The 19,454-nt window shown below is 33.5% G+C and overlaps 2 protein-coding genes and 1 non-coding gene across 3 annotated transcripts; all 3 read right to left on the bottom strand.

The window, feature by feature from the left end:
* Positions 1-13,270: 13,270 nt before the first annotated feature.
* On the bottom strand, positions 13,271-14,329 carry LOC125606602 (auxin-induced protein 15A-like). The gene has a single exon (XM_048775537.1). The coding sequence runs from the start codon at positions 13,759-13,761 to the stop codon at positions 13,378-13,380; it is 384 nt and encodes a 127-aa protein (XP_048631494.1). The 5' UTR covers positions 13,762-14,329; the 3' UTR covers positions 13,271-13,377.
* Positions 14,330-16,463: 2,134 nt separating this feature from the next.
* On the bottom strand, positions 16,464-18,453 carry LOC106437905 (1-(5-phosphoribosyl)-5-[(5-phosphoribosylamino)methylideneamino] imidazole-4-carboxamide isomerase, chloroplastic). Its single transcript, XM_013878918.3, has 7 exons — positions 18,196-18,453; positions 17,910-18,120; positions 17,723-17,808; positions 17,477-17,578; positions 17,263-17,396; positions 17,122-17,170; positions 16,464-16,873 (listed from the first exon to the last, which is right to left on the bottom strand). Exons 1-7 carry the CDS (start codon positions 18,352-18,354, stop codon positions 16,688-16,690), a joined length of 927 nt encoding a protein of 308 aa, XP_013734372.2. The 5' UTR covers positions 18,355-18,453; the 3' UTR covers positions 16,464-16,687.
* A 239-nt stretch (positions 18,454-18,692) lies between these two features.
* Positions 18,693-18,776, bottom strand: TRNAY-GUA. The gene is given in 2 exon segments: positions 18,693-18,728; positions 18,740-18,776. It is a non-coding gene; the product is annotated as a tRNA-Tyr (tRNA).
* Between the last annotated feature and the right edge of the window lie 678 nt (positions 18,777-19,454).

Here is a 19,454-nt window from a genome sequence, read left to right on the forward strand (position 1 = left end):
GCCGCTTTACATAAACGGCATAACCGTCATTGGCCTTAAAAGTCATCTCTTTTCATAAACTTATTAATAGAATGGATTATAGTTTATTCATCAGATTGTCTCTCGCTCATTGTCTCTTGTCCTCCACATCCAAACCTGGTCGGAAAAAAATTCGTTGGACACTCGTGGCTGCTGATCGATCGTTGTTCCTCTCGCCCTCTCTCCTTTCCACTAAATCAATTTGCTCACTGTTTCTCCATTATGTGTTCATCAACAACTCCTAATTAGGTTTTGAAAGAGATGAATAATTCTCTTTAAATCACCGAGTCAAACGTTTGAAAAAAGACAAAGTGTAAAAAGGGGTTAAAACCTATGTTTGAAAACGCCAAGTACGCGGCCGAGTTTACGGCAGACAGGCATTCGGCGGCAAGCATACGCACTGATTGGGTGTTATACGGTTGAGAAATCGGATCTATATAAAAAAATGTAGCTTTTCATGTTATCAATCAATGGAGTTTCACTAAATTCAGTAGAAAAACAAGAAAAATGATGACGGCGGCGTTTGAAAGAAGTTGACGGCGGCCTTTTTTTTAACACTGAATCATGTATTTTATTAAAAAAGAAATAAGTTCATGACGTCATACATAGATGCATGAAAACTGCATAACTACAGCAGTACAAAAGTGAAAGAACATTAAAATAACAGATACGAAATCAGTGCCAGTAGGTACCATTCAAAAAGGAGAATGTAATAAACTTCAATCCTTGATTCAGGGGATATTCATCAAGATGAAATGCCAACCTGAAAACAATTTAGCATTTGCTGATGTTGTTATTACAATGCGTTTTCTCCGTTGGGTTGCTGAGAGTTCGATCCAAACTCAATATTATCCCAAATGAACACGAACTTTAGTTCCCCTGAACATGAGGAAATGCATTAGTTTTACAAATAGAAAATAATAATAACTGTGTATGATAGAAAAGTAAAATGTGGAAAGTTAGTATTTGATATAAATAACCATGTCTTGCTAAAGCCACGCGTGTGTGCATCGCCAGTCAAAACTGTCAATACGTTTCCTATTATGTGTGCATCGCCAGTCAAATCTCCTATACAAGTATACAACAAAACGTGTATTCATGTAACTGCTTAGAACTTTTTTTTCCACCATTCTATTATTAGTAGATTAGTGAAAATTATATTTTGAAAAATGTATGATAGAGACTATTTATAGATTTTTAAAAGACACAACCTTTCAACATTTTTGTAAAAGACATAACTTTTAAATATTTTTTACAAAAGACACAACCTTTCAATCAATTTTTTAAAAAGACACAACCTTCTAACATTTTTGTAAAAGACACAACTTTTTAATTTTTTTTTACAAAAGACATAACCTTTCAATCAATTTTTAGAAAAGACACAACCTTCTAACATTTTTGTAAAAAACACAATTTTTAAAAAAGTTTTATAAAAAACACAACCTTTCAACATAAGTGGATTCACAACCTTTGGAATTAATTGGGATTGCTATTATTAGTAGATAACACTCTGATACAATGGTGGCTTTGGTTGGGACATCCGGTTTACTCCTACAACTGAGTTGTCCCTGTGGGCTCACACTCCTGCGGTTCATTAAATAAGAATAGCATTCTTTGAGAGGGAAGAGGGTCATGAGTTGTGAGTAACAACTTACCATGTATTTTTTAAAAGTTTCTAGAGACTTTTCACGTGTCCTGACAATGATCATGTTGAAAACATCTCCTGTGTTTTCTCCATCATCGTGTGGAACTTCTGCGATTTATGAAAACAATACACTTAACAGTTTTTGTATACGTCCAAGGCCAAAATATGCATAAGCTGACTCTATGTTATATCTCAGAGCATTAACCTTGTCTCAGTTCCCTTGCAAAGAGAGCATTTCTCCCTGGTGAGAAGTAAGAGCATTATGAAGCTCATCAAATAACGACGATGTTGTCTCATCCCCTGAAGCAAGAAACTGAAATCCACAAGACAAAGGCTTACCTCATCAATGGAACATGCACTTGAAGTCGTCAATGCTGAGACCTCCTCAAGACAAGCATTCGAGTTTGCCTTGTGCAAGCGGACTATATTCTGCACTGCCTCCAAGTGAAAACTATATAAATCCCTTGACGCTTGAACCTTCTTTTTCATTTCGAGAACGGCCTGGACAAATAAATTTTCAGATAGTGTTACAAAGCTAGACAACTATTAGAACATTAACAATTTTCAGCAGACAAGAACAAAACAGCTGCTACCTTATTGTGTGCCTCTAAACGAGATTGGGACAGTTTATTAATACCCTGAAGGTGTGCATTTTGCTGGGACAGACATGAAGCAACCATATTGAATAGACTCGAGATTTGTTCAGAGAGCTCTGCTTGATAATTGTCTACCACTTTTCTGTTATCCGCACTGAGCTAGTCCTCTCTTCCTGCACAGCATTAAACAGAACATATAGGTAACAATTCTTATGATATTGCTAATGAAAAGGCAGCCAAATTAGTAAATACACAGACCAATTTTTTTGGTGTAGTGAAACATTGTCTTTAGTAGCTTTCTCTAAGTTGGATTTTAAAGTGCAAGCTTGTTGAACAAGTATATTTTCTGGCAAAATGCGGAAGCATGTTAGAGACTAATTTTGCAAGCATTTAACTAGAGTAAAAATTTAGAGAAGTACCAGATTTTTTTTCTGCACTGAAATGATGAAATCTTTCTCCTTCATGGCATATTGAGATTTCTCCAATTCCTCGTTTGTTTGTGGAAGCAAGCATTTTGCTCGTTTGGCTCAAGTTTTTCTCTGTATAGCATGATAAAAGTATCAGAGCATGTTTATTTAGGCATAAAGCACAAAGGGACATCAAAAGGAATCAAGCAATACCTCAGTGCTATCAAGCCTGCTAGTCAGATCAGAGTACTCCCGCTCTTGACCGGTGTACAAATAATCAAAAGCCATTTCTGACATTGAGGAAGAAGAACCCAACATTTTGCTAATTTTCTATCTGACCACCCATCTGTTCAATCTGTTCAGCCATTGGCCATTTCCTACATAAGGAGCAAGCAACGGATTCCATGAAGTTACCATGTTATTATATGTCAAATGAACACTGTGTTCCTTCAACTTAAGAAAAATCTGAATTGTTCTCAGAAACTCAATACCTTTCTTTTACTCTCCTCCTCTTGATAGTATCTCTCTTTTGGCATATAAACACCATTTTTTTTCTCACGGGAAGCATAAACCTGTACAAAACAAGCAAATGAAAGTATATGAGTAATACTGTAGTAGACAAGCAGATGAGTCAGAGCAGAAGACTCTGTAGCGAGTATTTCTAATTAGCTGAGTGAAAGCACTCCATCAGTCACCCCTCCAATTATTCTATCTATGGCTACAGTGAGAACGCCTCTTACCCGCCTATGATCGGACCTTAATCTAATTTGGACCAAAAGACAAAAAAAAAATCTCTTACTACCTATTTTAATCAGGTGAATTTATTCTTATTCCCTTAATGAATTTTTGTCTTTTACTTATCAACAAACACTTGGGTCCACTCATTCTTCTTCCTCATCAACAGTCGTTTCTTTTTTTTGTAAACTATCAACCATGGTTTCTTCCTCTCATCTTCTAATCATTTTCTTTGACTCTCTCCATTGATGTGTTCTGTTTCTTCATTAACGGTTGATATTCGACCATTGGCTATAGTAACGTAGTTACTTCTCCGGTGGCATGAGATGCACGTCCGGTGATGCATGTTGATGGTTGGCAGTGACAGCTCCGGTTCGTGTACTTCTTCTCTCCACGTTAAAACTGCTCGACTTCATTGTATATCATATCAAAAACGAGAGCATTAATGATGGCTTCAGATGGCACGGCTCCTCCAAGGCTCCAAGCCTCCAACGGTCAACATCAAAACTTCTCTTCATTGTATATCATTAGCGAGGGCATCAATGATGGCTTCCGATGGCACGACTCCTCCTATGGTGATGTATGACAACTCCAGTCCGGTTTGATGGCATGGCTCTCCGGTAGTGAAGAACAGTAAGATGCGGCAGCTCTGAGTCGTCCCTTCCTCCATACACTAACGTATTATAATTATGCAAGACGAAGAAAAAGAAAAGAGGAACGAAAAAAAAGAAGAATGAGAAAGAGAGGAAGGAAGACAAGTACAACAACAAAACCATCTAATCACCTTTGACAAAAGTGGTGCGGCTGGGTTAGCGCAGTGAGGGAAATGCATACATTATATATATAAATGTTGCATGGTTTGACCAAAAGAAAAGAAGTGGATTTTAGTTAATTGTAGTTAAGTAAATTGGTACAACTCAAAAACAGTGAGAACGCCTCTGATCCGGACAAGTCAACCAAGTTCAGCTTGCCACACTTGATTAATGCATTTAAAATGTAAGATATGTTATTTTTTTAAATGAATTTTTTTTTGTAAAATTGAATCCTTTAGAAACGGAGGTAATATATAGTCAAAATTATTGTTGATACTTGATACTCGCGGCACAAAATTTAATGTTACATAAGTTTTGTATACATCCATGATTTTTTTTCATAATTCACCATGATATTTATAATGTTTGCTGACATTCATGGAACAATATTTAATGTTACATATATATTCATTTAATCGTGTAGAAGATAATTGTCTAAGAAATCTTATTTGTTTGCACAAATATCAGTAAGGTCTTTAAATTCAGAAAATATAGGATATCTAAATGAATGCTTAAGATAATGGGTTGAAACATTAAACTGTTCAAAATTGATAATTTTAATATATTAGATTTCCGCTTAGAATTTATTTTGTAATTTCAAAAACAATTCTAAATTCTAATATACATACCTCAGAAGAGGTTTAGGAAATTTGATTTTTTGTAATAGAAATGTATGTATGATATTTAAATTTAGAAAACATAAAATACTTAAATTAACACCTAAGGCAATGAGTGTTTTGTTAACTTTTAGATTTACACCGTCTTGGAAGTATCCAAATTTGGTTTGCATTTGCAGTGGGCCACCGTGGCTTCAGTCATGAACCATCCTGTCGAGTCATGTCGCAATCGTTACCTTTCTCCTGTTAACATTAAATTCTAATGTTACACATATACCTTAGAAGAGGTTTAGGAAATTTGATTTTTTTTGTAATAGAAATGTATGTATGATATTTAAATTTAGAAATACTTAAATTAACACCTAAGGAAATGGGAGAAATATTTGTTAAACCTTTTAATGGTTCAAATTTTGTTCAAATTTTACGAATAGAAAACTAAACCCGAATACTTTTTAAAAAGAAATAATTTTGAAAATCACATATAATCTGAAGAAATCTATTTAATATTTTGAAAGTATTCAGGTTATGGTTTCTAACAATAAACTTGGATTTTTATTTCAAACTATTCCCAACTCCCAACTTAACTTTGTAGAGATGACCAAATGTATTGGAGTTCTATTGATGATATGCCCAAATAATGCTTGGGAATGGAAATCGCTTAGTGTAAATCTGAGCTCTTGATGAAGAAAAGATAGATTTTTGTTTTGTCCACTACATAGTCGTCTACGAGCACTGATGAAAAAGTATTACCTACTAAACTTCTATTTAAAGCTTACTACTATTACTCTAAACACATTATGTTTTTATGTTTATAAATTTTCAAAGGTTCATTGAACTATTTTTCTGGGATAAGTTTCTTCATCATAGCATAGGTTTCAGTATTTTAAGCTAATCTACTAATAATAGCAATCCCAATTAATTCCAAAGGTTGTGAATCCACTTATGTTGAAAGGTTGTGTTTTTTATAAAATTTTTTTAAAAATTGTGTTTTTTACAAAAATGTTAGAAGGTTGTGTCTTTTCTAAAAATTGATTGAAAGGTTATGTCTTTTGTAAAAAAAAATTAAAAAGTTGTGTCTTTTACAAAAATGTTAGAAGGTTGTGTCTTTTTAAAAAATTGATTGAAAGGTTGTGTCTTTTGTAAAAAATATTTAAAAGTTATGTCTTTTACAAAAATGTTGAAAGGTTGTGTCTTTTAAAAATCTATAAATAGTCTCTATCATACATTTTTCAAAATATAATTTTCACTAATCTACTAATAATAGAATGGTGGAAAAAAAAGTTCTAAGCAGTTACATGAATACACGTTTTGTTGTATACTTGTATAGGAGATTTGACTGGCGATGCACACATAATAGGAAACGTATTGACAGTTTTGACTGGCGATGCACACACGCGTGGCTTTAGCAAGACATGGTTATTTATATCAAATACTAACTTTCCACATTTTACTTTTCTATCATACACAGTTATTATTATTTTCTATTTGTAAAACTAATGCATTTCCTCATGTTCAGGGGAACTAAAGTTCGTGTTCATTTGGGATAATATTGAGTTTGGATCGAACTCTCAGCAACCCAACGGAGAAAACGCATTGTAATAACAACATCAGCAAATGCTAAATTGTTTTCAGGTTGGCATTTCATCTTGATGAATATCCCCTGAATCAAGGATTGAAGTTTATTACATTCTCCTTTTTGAATGGTACCTACTGGCACTGATTTCGTATCTGTTATTTTAATGTTCTTTCACTTTTGTACTGCTGTAGTTATGCAGTTTTCATGCATCTATGTATGACGTCATGAACTTATTTCTTTTTTAATAAAATACATGATTCAGTGTTAAAAAAAAGGCCGCCGTCAACTTCTTTCAAACGCCGCCGTCATCATTTTTCTTGTTTTTCTACTGAATTTAGTGAAACTCCATTGATTGATAACATGAAAAGCTACATTTTTTTATATAGATCCGATTTCTCAACCGTATAACACCCAATCAGTGCGTATGCTTGCCGCCGAATGCCTGTCTGCCGTAAACTCGGCCGCGTACTTGGCGTTTTCAAACATAGGTTTTAACCCCTTTTTACACTTTGTCTTTTTTCAAACGTTTGACTCGGTGATTTAAAGAGAATTATTCATCTCTTTCAAAACCTAATTAGGAGTTGTTGATGAACACATAATGGAGAAACAGTGAGCAAATTGATTTAGTGGAAAGGAGAGAGGGCGAGAGGAACAACGATCGATCAGCAGCCACGAGTGTCCAACGAATTTTTTTCCGACCAGGTTTGGATGTGGAGGACAAGAGACAATGAGCGAGAGACAATCTGATGAATAAACTATAATCCATTCTATTAATAAGTTTATGAAAAGAGATGACTTTTAAGGCCAATGACGGTTATGCCGTTTATGTAAAGCGGCGCCATTGAAAAGCTATGAATTGGTGACCATTGCTCAAAGGGAAGATGACGTCATAGTTTTATCTAAAACAAAATCTTATACGTTAAATTCAAAACATACTACACCTTTGGATCTTTATTTTTTTTTCCTATAAAAAAGGAATGACGTCAGAGGTTTAGAAAAAACGGATTTGATATAATAGCAAACTGAATTTTAGAATCTGCTGGTGTCATCTTTTTGTATAGGAAAAAAAAAGAAGAAGATCTAACGTTTCAGATTGATTTGGTATTCAATCCAAGGGTTCTGTTTTCTTTAGGTGATGTCATCTATTTAAAAAATAGAACTTAGTCCAATGGTTGAAAGTGCATACTTTTTAATCTAAAGGTTGAGATTAGACTTACCTTTTGTTTTAAAGAAGACGACGCTACCAAGCTTCGTGTCTGTTAATGAAGCACTGCGTCCGATGAAGTTGTGACCCTTGGTTTGCATCTCTTCCTCTGTTTAATAACCAGTTAACTATTTCTATTTTTCTCATATTCTTATAATTCCTGATTTCTGATCCATTTTTTTATTTCTTCCCAAATCATTCACTACAAGAAATCTTCGTTCACTCCAGGGACAATTACCCAGAACTTCTATCGTCGGAAAGATTCTGATGGGGTTTATGATCACTTTCCGAGAATACATGAATTACGTCTGAATCTCGGTGTTTTCTCAAAAACATATTGTCAATATCTTGCCGCATACAAAATAAATTTCAATGAACTGGGTATCGTACGTAATGTTCTAAGAAATTATTGTCGGTAATACCTCAGAACAATCAGTGCTCTGACAATGGATTATATTCTCGGGGAAACCTTAGAAAAGTGGACGAAATGTTGTCGGAGTTTTATGTCAGAAATTACCGATAACTGATGGTTTATGTCAGAAAATTTATGTATATAATCGTTCATGTGGATCGGAAAAGAAAAATTGAGAGAATACATATGAAGATTTGCAGAAAAATGGTTTTTACAACTGAGAGTAGAAAGCTTGAAGACAACGAACCCTTACAGTAGATGGGTTTTAAAGCGAGGCAGCCATCCTAGAATGCACTTTCATAGATTCTTCTCATCAATGAAGAAGATGAGATGAATCACGTGATGTCTGATAAATAAATTAAGAGATGTGTCTTTTCATTATAATTTTATTCATGACTGTTTATTGTACATTTTTGTTCATAATAGTTTTTTGGTACCTTTTAGTTTATAACTGTTCTTATTTTTAAAATTGTATTCCAGTTAATTCTAAGAAATGTGTCTTTTCATTATAGTTTTACTCATGAATGTTCATTGTATATTTTTGTTCATAACAGTTTTTGGTGTCTTTTAGTTTATAACTGCTTTCAATTTTTATAGTTTTTTTTGCAACAATATTTCTTCTTAATCATGTTTTTTTCAATTCTATTAATTTTGTTTTCGTGTGTTTACTTACGTCACCCAAAACATTACACAAATAAAATGTTGATGTGTATAATTGTATCAATCATACGTAAGTACTATTTAACTTTTCCACAAGTATTATATCAAGCATAAAAAGGGTAGAATTGTGTATTATACCTTTTCGCTTATAATTATTTTTGTTTATTAAATCTGTATTTCTTTGTTTTTATATATATGCAATGTTTTTAGAGATTTAAGTGAACAAATACAACCATTTAAATGAATTGTTGCGATTGTTTGGATGAATATTTGCAACTATTTAAATGAACCATTATAATCTTTGATGGTTAACCATTACAAGTTTTGATGTTCAACCATTGCAACATTTGGTGATCAACCATTGCAATTTTTGGTGGTTAACCATTGCTATATTTGATCTATATATATAAATATATATATATATATATAATTGTGAGCAATGAAAAAGCACAACAAAAAGAAACATTAAAACAAAGAAAGGAAGAGAGATTCACTATTCCAAAGGAACATAAAAGTTCTTTTTAGAATCCCATATAAACCTCGAAAATTTCTGTTTGTATCTCTTGTATCTTAGCCTAAAAGAAAAAAGGAAATTTAGTTGTCTCATCTTACAAAAGTATTTAGTGTAACCTAAGGCTTGACAAGGGTCAAAATACTCTTTAGGACAAGTTCTTTAACCTTTAAATGTTAATCAATTATATTGTAAACGACTCTAAATTTATGATGAAATTTTGATGGTAAAATTTATTGTCATTTTAGAGGTGCATGTGTTGCAAAGGTTTTATTATAAAGAGATGAAGAATGGCAAGTTACAATGAAAAACACATCACTTTGGGATACACCGTATATGTCATCAATTATATTATATTATTAGTTCACTGCAAAGTTATAAACCTATTAAACTATGAAGCTCATATTTAAAATAGCTTACTATGACATGGAGTTCCAGATTTTTTTTTTCAACTTTCTCTAATTTATTAATTTTATTTTAAATTCTAGCGACGAATTTGAATTGTTAAATTTTTTCCATTTAACTGTAGTTTCTAAATTATTAGATACATAATTTATTATTTTAATTAAAGAAATCAAACATTAGCAACTGCATGTGAATTTTAGAACTGAAAAGCAAAAATAAAATAAAAACACACAAATGTTATTAGAGATTTTTTTCACCATGTATTTTTGGTGTTTAGGTATCTGGCAGGCTTATTTAGATTTTTTTTTTAAGACTCTTAAAATATATATTTCAAAATCTCGTCTTATAAATAAAAAATTGTATTATACTCCCTCTGTTTCAATATACTTGAAGGTTTAGAGAAGTTTTGTTGTTTCATAATATATGAAGTTTGCACAAATCTACGTAACTTTAACTTTATCAAAAAGTATGTAACCAATTGAATTTTTTTTTATTTTTAATATAATTAAATAAACTAATTTTATATTGTAATTTAATGATGTTTTTGTTAAAAAAATAGTTTTTCTTAATATTTATGCATTGGAGTACAACATCAAGTAATAAGAAACAGAGGGAGTACTGTTTTCAATAATTCAACATTACAAGAAAATGTTTTGAAGAGTTGTATCACTTTCTCAAAAACAAATCGTTTGTATATTTATCTATGCATACTCTATTGATAATATTAAACCAAAAATAGATTTAGCAGACTGGATCTTTTTATCACAGTTTCATATCTTTTATTTACAATTAATTTTTAATAATTTAAATTTTTTTTAAATTTGTCCTTTCATTTTTAACTATATTAATTATATAAATATTTTTAAATGTTGACTTCCATTTACTATTATTTTTTGGTTCTAAACATTTTTATATATTATTGTTAATATAGTTTTCCTCCGCGACATCGCGGGGGTTCCATTCCTAGTCACTAATAAAAATGGAATGAGAAAAAGTAAATTCTTAAGACTTGAGCATTCTTAAAACCCAACCCAAAGCTTCAGCATAGGAAATTCAAAAAGAATAAAATGGTTCTGATCTAATAATACCTTGAAAGATCAGCACTGATTTTTCATACAATTCAAATATTAGTGTTTCAGGAACCAGATGTGTTATGGATATTGGATACAAGGAGTGATGGACTGGTAATGTTAAAATAGACATTTTTTACAAGATGTTTAATTGAAAATAAACAAATAAGACCAATAACTTTTAATTAGACATTTTAGACAAGATGGTTAGACAAATAAGATGTGGCATATCATGTTAACAATTAACTTGCTATTCCAAGAACAATTACCTTGAAGAAAAATGCTCTTTCTCAGTAGTATAAGAAGTATGTAAACGTTAGATGTCAAAAGAAACAAATAATTGCTCTTTCTCAGTAATATAAGAAACAAAATTGTTATTCAAATTTAATATAAAAAAGGCAAAACCTACCTCCTTTTGTAATTGCTCTCTCTCACTACCTTCTTCTCAGAGTATGATTGGATAATCTTCTACACATTTTCCAATTAGATTAATATATATTTCAACTATTTTCGTCCGAATACAGTTGAGAATAGTGTAAATTATAGTCTGAAAACCAATAACTTTAAAAATAAAAATAAAATCTTCTTGCCGACGATTTAATAAACCGAGATTTTTCGGTGTCCGACTCTTTTGCCGGTGTGTGGAGGTCGGTAAGGGTTTGTAAGAATTTCATCTATTTTTCCGTTTTTTTTCAGTTTCCATCTTCTTTGTTCGTTATCACCTCCATCATTGAGTCAAACTCTTAGTCTCTTACTTTCGGTGGTTATCATGTTAAGGCAGGCGGTGGAGTGGGGCAATAGAGTCAAAGCTTTCTTTTTATCGGCGTCTAGAGAGATATCTCTATCTACCATCGTTCGGAGTTGGCTTTTTGTGGTCTCTTCACCAGAGAGATTTGCTACTCGGGAGAAGCTCTATCAGTTTCGCGAGCTGAGAAACTTGATGCGTTGGAATTGGCTTGTGCAATCTAAGAACGACGTCAGCGCGTGGATCTTCTATGACGTTCGGTTGATGGTTGCACTTCTTCTTGACATATAGCTCACGGCAATAAAGAGGTGGAAATATTTGGAGGCGGACAGGCAGTTGACGGTATTCTTTGGCTTCACGACGGCACTGATCTACCTCCTATCTTTGCTTCCTTATCCATAGCGATTGGAGATTTCTCAAGTATGGATCTTCGGTAGCCTCCTTTTTCTCCTTTTTCTTTAGAGGTGCCAAAGATCTTTCTGTGTCAGTGGTTGTTCTGATGGATAAGGAAGATTCAGAGTTCATTATTGGTGGACTATTACTCTACTAGTATCTGACAACCACAAATATTGGGTCCGAAGCTACGGGGTATGCGGCTTGGTTGTGTATCCTTCTAGAAGTGTAGTTGGATTCTTTTGGGTGAACTTTTTGTCCAAGTTATCTGTTGTAAGTTGTAACCATTATTGATTTCCATTTGGATTGATAAATTAAAAAAATGGTGTACACTATCTCACTTGTTTTGAGTAGAGTAAACATTTCCTCTCATTTTTTCTTTTCGTTTTTTTTACTCCTTAATTAAACTGTCAATTTACTAATCACACCCTAATCAAGCTTCAAATTACCAATCACACCTTTAGTGTCTACACAAACATCCAAACATGTTTGAACCATAAAAGGTTAAAGCGACCAAACATTCTAAACGAAAAAGAAAAAAAAATTTAGGAAACCAAAAAATGATTTAAACTATGAGTACGACTGTATTGTACTTTTAGAGTAACTTCTACTCTAAAAATAAATTTACTCCAAATCCCACTTAAAGTTTACCAATTAAGTGGAAATTACATTTCTCAGTTTAACTCTACTTACTATTTAAATAGAGAAAAACATAGACTTAAGATTACTTCACATTTTGCTAGAGTAAAATGTTTATGTTATTTTCTTTTTCTTATTTTCCACCTGTTTTGTTTCCACTCATTTTCACCTCTTTTTTAACTCTACTTTTTAGAGTTAAATCAAATCCTATAGATAATTATGTAAAGAGACGTGGAATAGACTTACGGTGTAAATAAATGGAATACACCATTTAATGTAACAGAGTTGTATTGTATTCCCACATTTACTGTTTACAATGAAAAATATGTGCAGTAAAACATAAGTGACGTGGATGTGCTCCTTAGCTCCCATTGGGAATAATTTACATGTTAATGGTGTTCACACTTTAAAACGTCGACGTCATCTCCAGTGGCGAGCCACCTTGTTATTAGGAGGGTCAATTGATACATGTAGTTTTTGACAAATTTTGTTTTTATACTCTTACAATTTGCATATGATAGACAAATTTAGTATTTTGTGATTGACCCTCATAATCTAAGTCTAAACATTCTATCTGCACCTGTTCAATAAAATTTTACGTTTGGCCATTTGATTATATGATTATTGATCCTTGTGAAACACAATTCTACTTCCGCCATTGGTCATCTTATTCTTTTGTTACCGATAACTTGTAAACTTGTAATTACGAGAAGTATAACCGGATTGTTTGAAGCATAAATGATATTTTCTTCATTATGTCAAAATCAGTGTTATCCTCTTAATTATGAATTTGGTTATTTGACAAATTAACCCATTGTGTAATGATAATCGATATGTCCGAATACAAATTCCAGGAGAAAAAAAAACAATCCACACCACGCAACAAAGGGGTGTTTTTCACTACAACAAATATTATTTTTTATCACAAGAAGTCAAAGAAACTCCTCGACAAAATCACCGAACTCGAAGTTACCATTACAAGACTCGATGGCGTTAATGACGTCTTGAAAAACGGAGAGGCTACAAGGGACGACCAACATAACCTTCTGATCCAAACAGTGGAACTCGTCGTGTGACTTGTCAAGGAGCATCCTGAACAAAGGGTGGTTCAAATAGCTTGTCGGCACCACGCGCCTCACGCGTTCTTCCCCTACGTACACCGCAAACGTTCCCGTAGGCGTCTTAGTCGCCGCGACGTCCGCCTCATTGATCAGGAGAGACTCGTTATGAGTTGACTCGGAGCCGCCTTCTCTTGTGTTGATGCTCTTCATTTTCTTGGCTAAGTTCTTGAAGGAAGCTATTCTTTTTCCCATCATTTTCTTTTTTCTATTTTTTTCAAGTTATTAAGATTGAGAAGATGAAGAAGAATAAGAAGATGGATGGTGATTATATACCAAGGTTAGATGTATGATAATAAAAAACGCGAACCGGAGAGCTTTGACTTTATATATTTTATTTATTTCGATACTTTTTGTCTTTGTTGACTTGGAATAGTGGGGAGCATTTCTTGGCGGAGAGGATAGTTACAAAAATAAAAGTGCATACATCTTCGTCGCAAATCACGGTTACGTGATACATGCAGCACGTCTTTGGAGTTTGTAAATGAATAAATATGGCACCACTTTTACTTTTTACGCACTTAGTAATACTTTTATACTTTAGTACATTACGCAAGCGGTGGTTTATCACGGAGGTTCGTATTAGTACATATGGATATGGTCACTGACAATTAATTTAAAGTATAAAACGTCATGCTCTATTTAGGATAGGCCCCCTATATTCAACGAGATGATTGCTTGTAGTTGTATCACAAAAAGAAAACTCTTAATTAATGATTTTCTGATGACCATATATTTAAGTTTCAAATAAGGAGTTGGTGATCATCTAATGCATTATTGGATATAAACATAACTATAAAACGAATATTAATTACATAAATTGAGGGAAATAAAAGTATGGTGACATAAACTCTAGTATTTTCTACGTGATGTTGATATATGTGCATGTGCATCTAACCATGTCATAAGTATTGCCGTACGAAAGTGTGTACAAGACTTGTATATTTTGATGATGTTTATTAATATGCGAGTCGAATTCATCTAATAGAATGGTAACATATGTGCAGGGGTTTATATTAAACAGGAGATAATTCAAATGTCAAATGTTAGAGTGGTTGTGTAAAATGAAAATTATTTCGTAATTATCAAATCTCTATTAAAATAGTTTATAGCACATTAGCCAGCTTATAGCATGTGTTTTAAGAACGCGCGAGAAATTAGATGATTTGTAGAATTTGTATAGATGTAGAATAATGATTTTCAAGACGGCTCTTTAAGCTGGCTAATGTACAACGAGAGCCTATAACGACATCTAGTTGTTAGTTGTTACCATGATCTGTTTATAACCTATTAACATTAGTTGTTAATTATTGTTATCCTGCTTTTTTAATTCATATTCCTGATGACCATTGTGGTCAGCATGAAGAATAAAACAAAAGTGATCAAACTTTATGTCCAATTTTTAAAACGGTTATAAGTTCTATTTTTGTTATTATAACTTCTTATCTTTTAGTTATTGGCCAGTTCATGATTAGATTGAAAATGCTCAGCACCAACCTCCTACACTAGGTTTAGAAATCATAACATAAAGTAGGTACGTGAAAGAAGAATTTAATAAATATCATTGAATTTGTATATCTTATACATATCACATATGTAATCAAACTGATTATTCATACTTACATAATATTTATCTTAGAATAATACCATCATCTACTATGATCGCGTATGTAATCAAAGATAATGTCTTTGTACATCTTGTTATCGTTTTGATTGACAAAGAAAGGATAGAGAACCAAGTGGACTTGGCTTAATTGTAAAAGATTCACAACTATGAGTATATTCGATTTTTTTTGGCTATCCAAAGTATTTAAGTGGTAAGAAAACATGGATCATGCAGGCTTCGTGGTGATTAGTGTTTGGAACTAGAAAGTATTTGTGATCAGATCACAGCTATCAAAAAAAAAATAGAGAAGCTTTTATTTGAATTATAAAACGAATTACATATTTTCTACGAAAACAACTATACATGGTGACTTCTTTTTTTCCTGTCGATTCGATTTTATATAAACTGATCAATTTGGCGGCTTATACAGAAATTTTTTGAGAACTGATTTATTTTCGTCTTTTGCATGATTGGTTTGAAAGTTTAAGCATAATTAATATTCATAGAATTCACAATGACAATGCGATTATATATAGTCTGAATACTTTCCCATCTCCAGAGCCACACCCTAAAGGCAATGCTTTAATCGTCTACAATACATAAGCTAATGCAACATTATATTAATAAAAACATTATATTAATTAGCCTACTACGATAACTCTATATTTTCTCTTTCATTCAACGACAATTCTTCATTTGTAGTGGAAAAATAAATGTAGGAGAGGCAAAAATGGTAACAAAAGGATGGTTTCAAGCGGGAAAGTGTCGAGAAGTGGTGGAAAACTAGAAACAAGTGGAAGAATCATTACCATACTGGACCACCATACTTTATCCATAGTCAAAGGTGTAGAGCTTCTCGAAGTTCTTCTAGTGGCCCTCCCCCATTAAACTCAAGTGATCTACTTAAAGAAATTTGTGGACTGTGGTGTTTTCCTTTACATGAATAGAGTTTGAGATTACATTCCAACATGTAGTAGCTACTTAATTCTGTCACTTTGAGTCTTTGACTTTAATTTTTCTCTACTTCCCAATATGTTTGGGTTTGAATACACATTTATTTTCGCCCCTTTCTTTGACTATATGTTTTTGCCTCTTAGCTAGCTAGATTCTACTCTCTATGTTTGTGTAAAACTTGATCAGAAATGTTTTAATATACAAAGAAGCGACTACAAGTATATTACCAATCGTCTTTAAAAGTTAAACTAAATTACTTGGCAACAGGGTCTTTTTTGCCCCCAAAATTTAAGTGCTTAATACCAGTGGTTGCTAGATTATCCACGAGACTGAGACAAGGTTTACATCTTTGAACTATACTTTGATGAATCACTCTCTGAGGTTGTAAAGAGTAAAGTTTCTACATAAGTAAAGTAAAAGATCACAAAAGTTATCAGCATATTATTATGTTATAAAATGGAAGAAGAGAAGGGGACATGCAAGTTATATCCAGCAACAATTACTCTTTGAGATGATATTCCCTTTTATTGAAACACATCGAAATCGAAAAATGTGGTGGGACTTCTAGTGGAGTGTTGAGGCGGGTTCTGCTTGCTTGTGATGCCAAGCCACAACGTCTTTGTAAGGTAGATTTCCCCCAAAAATGTCCAAGGCACTTCCTACTGTTACATCCACACGCCCCTTCCCAGCTTCTTTGATCCTCTCTACATCATCCATCACCGTCACCCCTCCCGCATACGTTACTGGAATCTGTCAAGGGTCAAAATATACATCTTAGATCCATAATCCAAAGCTTAAAAAAGATAAAAACTTGCAATCAAGACTCAAGACTTTTTAGCAAGTTCACGGATACAATCAAAGCTTTCTCGATTAGTCAGTGTATATAGTATAGATCATCATAGTTTTGAGAAATAACCAATCTATCTCTATGTCTCTAATGAAGCATGACCACTATGTACCAGTTTAATAAACATTTAAAGCATCACAACTTTGCTCACCGGAGAATAGTTGCCAAGCAATGCTACAAGCTCTTCATCAATCCCTAGCCTTTTGGGAGAGAATAAGTATTAGAATCAGTACATAATCTAACTACAACTCAAAACGAATCCACTCTAAGACACTGAAAGCAAAAAGCTTACTTCTTTCCTTCAACATCAACACCATGCACCAGAAACTCATCTGCAAACCCTCCAAGAAACTCCATTGATTTCTCATCAACCAAGACATCGCTGAACTTCTGCCATCTATCAGTAACGATTGCATATCTTCCATCCTGCGCAGAATGGATCTTTTCATCACAAGATAATGAACAACATGATCCAACTGAAGACATAACAGAGGTCATAGAATCACCTTCTTTCGACAGCTAAGGTCTAGTATCAATCTTTCCTTCCCAACAATCTTCACAAGATCTTTCAGTCTTTCAAGATCAAGCTTCCCATTGTTAAACACATACTGAAAACAATCAACACAAAACATGACTACTACTGCTAACCAATGTTCTAAAAATTGGTCTAAGCGTTACCTAAATCAAACTATTTTTTGAACACTGCTACTAACAAAAGACAGTATGAGATAACAGATTCAAAAGAGCTATACCGAAGTGACAATGACATGACTTGCTCCCTCCTCTATATAACTCAAGCAATTCTCTGAATTGATTCCACCTCCAACTTGCAAACCGCCTAGAAGTCATCGTCTTGTAATTATCATTACACGACACAATGATTAAACGTGACAGTAAGACCAAAAAACACAACCACAAAAAGGGCATTACTTTACTTACCGGGATAAGCATGTAAGGCTCCTAAAGCAGCAGCTTGGCTTAAAGGGTCAGCTCCAAGCATGATCACGTGCCCTCCCGTGAGCCCATCTTCTTTGTACATCTTCGCATACTCTTCCGCGGACTTGTCGGATTCGAAGTTTGTAACGAGGACTGACCCATCTTCTTCCTTCAAGTCGCTTAGAGTGGATCCAACTATTTGTTTCACTTTGCCCTTCAAAAGACACATGAAGAGAGTAAGGATTCAGCTTTCGAAATGGGTGAGCTTGAAATTCAATTAGATCAATACCTTGTGGATGTCGATGCAAGGTCGGAACTGAACGGCGGATATGAGTTGTAGTCTCGAGGGTTTGGAGAAATTGAGATGCTTTTTAGATGGAGAGCTTTGGTTTTTGGGGAAGAGAGAGATTCCACCATTGGAGTACAGTTGAGAGCTCAAAGTTCTCATCTTTGGATGCTTACAGCGATCGGTTCTAATTTTAGTTTTCTAGGGTTTAAAAACCGGTTTAATTCTCGGTTTGTTAATATTAGATGGTAAACCGAAGACTGTGATGAATGGGGTATGTGGAGTCATGTGATATGGACAAAGGCTTTAAGTTTTTTTTTACAAGAGGATAGGAAAGGAAAGAGCAAAAGTTTGATATGGCTTCTAATCTGTTCAGGGAGATGAAGGAGAAAGTCTGTGAACTCAAATTCGGTTAGCTTCAACATCTTATGTCCAAAGTTATATCTTTAACCAACGAGATTTTTTGATCCAAAAAAGAAATATTTGGAAAGCAAAAAGAATCCGACCTGCCGGAATCGAACCAGCGACCTAAAGATTACAGCAACTACTACAGTCTTCCGCTCTACCAACTGAGCTAAGGTCGGACACTGACGGTAGTGCCTATTCTATAATTATAACATTATGTTTGGATCATTCTGGGCCATTTCTCTGCGACTAAACGTTATTATTCAGTCTGGGCCCTTGACAGTATACAGAAAAATCAGTTAGTCCACAGAACTACTATTATTTTTTGCTTTGCCTTACCCAAATGAACGAACTTGTTTCGAACTGTATAGCTTTTGGTCACTATCAGTTAGTTACCTACACCTTATTTTCTACTTCACATTCCACGTTATATTGCTACACATATAGGCTAATAATTTATACTACTTGACGCTTACCAATCATCCGCAATACATATTAGTACTTGGTAGCAATCAATTTGAGAAATCCATGAATCTCTCTGATCGATTCATACTATCCTCCCATCGTTATAAGGAAGAAAATGATCTGATCAAGCTAAAACTCCTTTACTTTAAAGCAATTTACATCTGAAAGAGTAGAGTAACTGCAATTTTAAGGGCATCTCCATCAGTGGCGGAGGGAGAAATTTGTTTTACATGGGTCATAATTAAATTATTATAAATAGAAAAAGATGTGCATAAGACTTGAACTCAGAACATAGGGGTCAAGAAAGAAAATTTAATCATCTCACCACAACAATTACATATAAACTAACCTAAAGTTCATAATTTATATATTTCACATGGGTCAACTGACCC

Source organism: Brassica napus, chromosome A3 (assembly GCF_020379485.1).
Source record: "Brassica napus cultivar Da-Ae chromosome A3, Da-Ae, whole genome shotgun sequence".
Taxonomy (NCBI): domain Eukaryota; kingdom Viridiplantae; phylum Streptophyta; class Magnoliopsida; order Brassicales; family Brassicaceae; genus Brassica; species Brassica napus.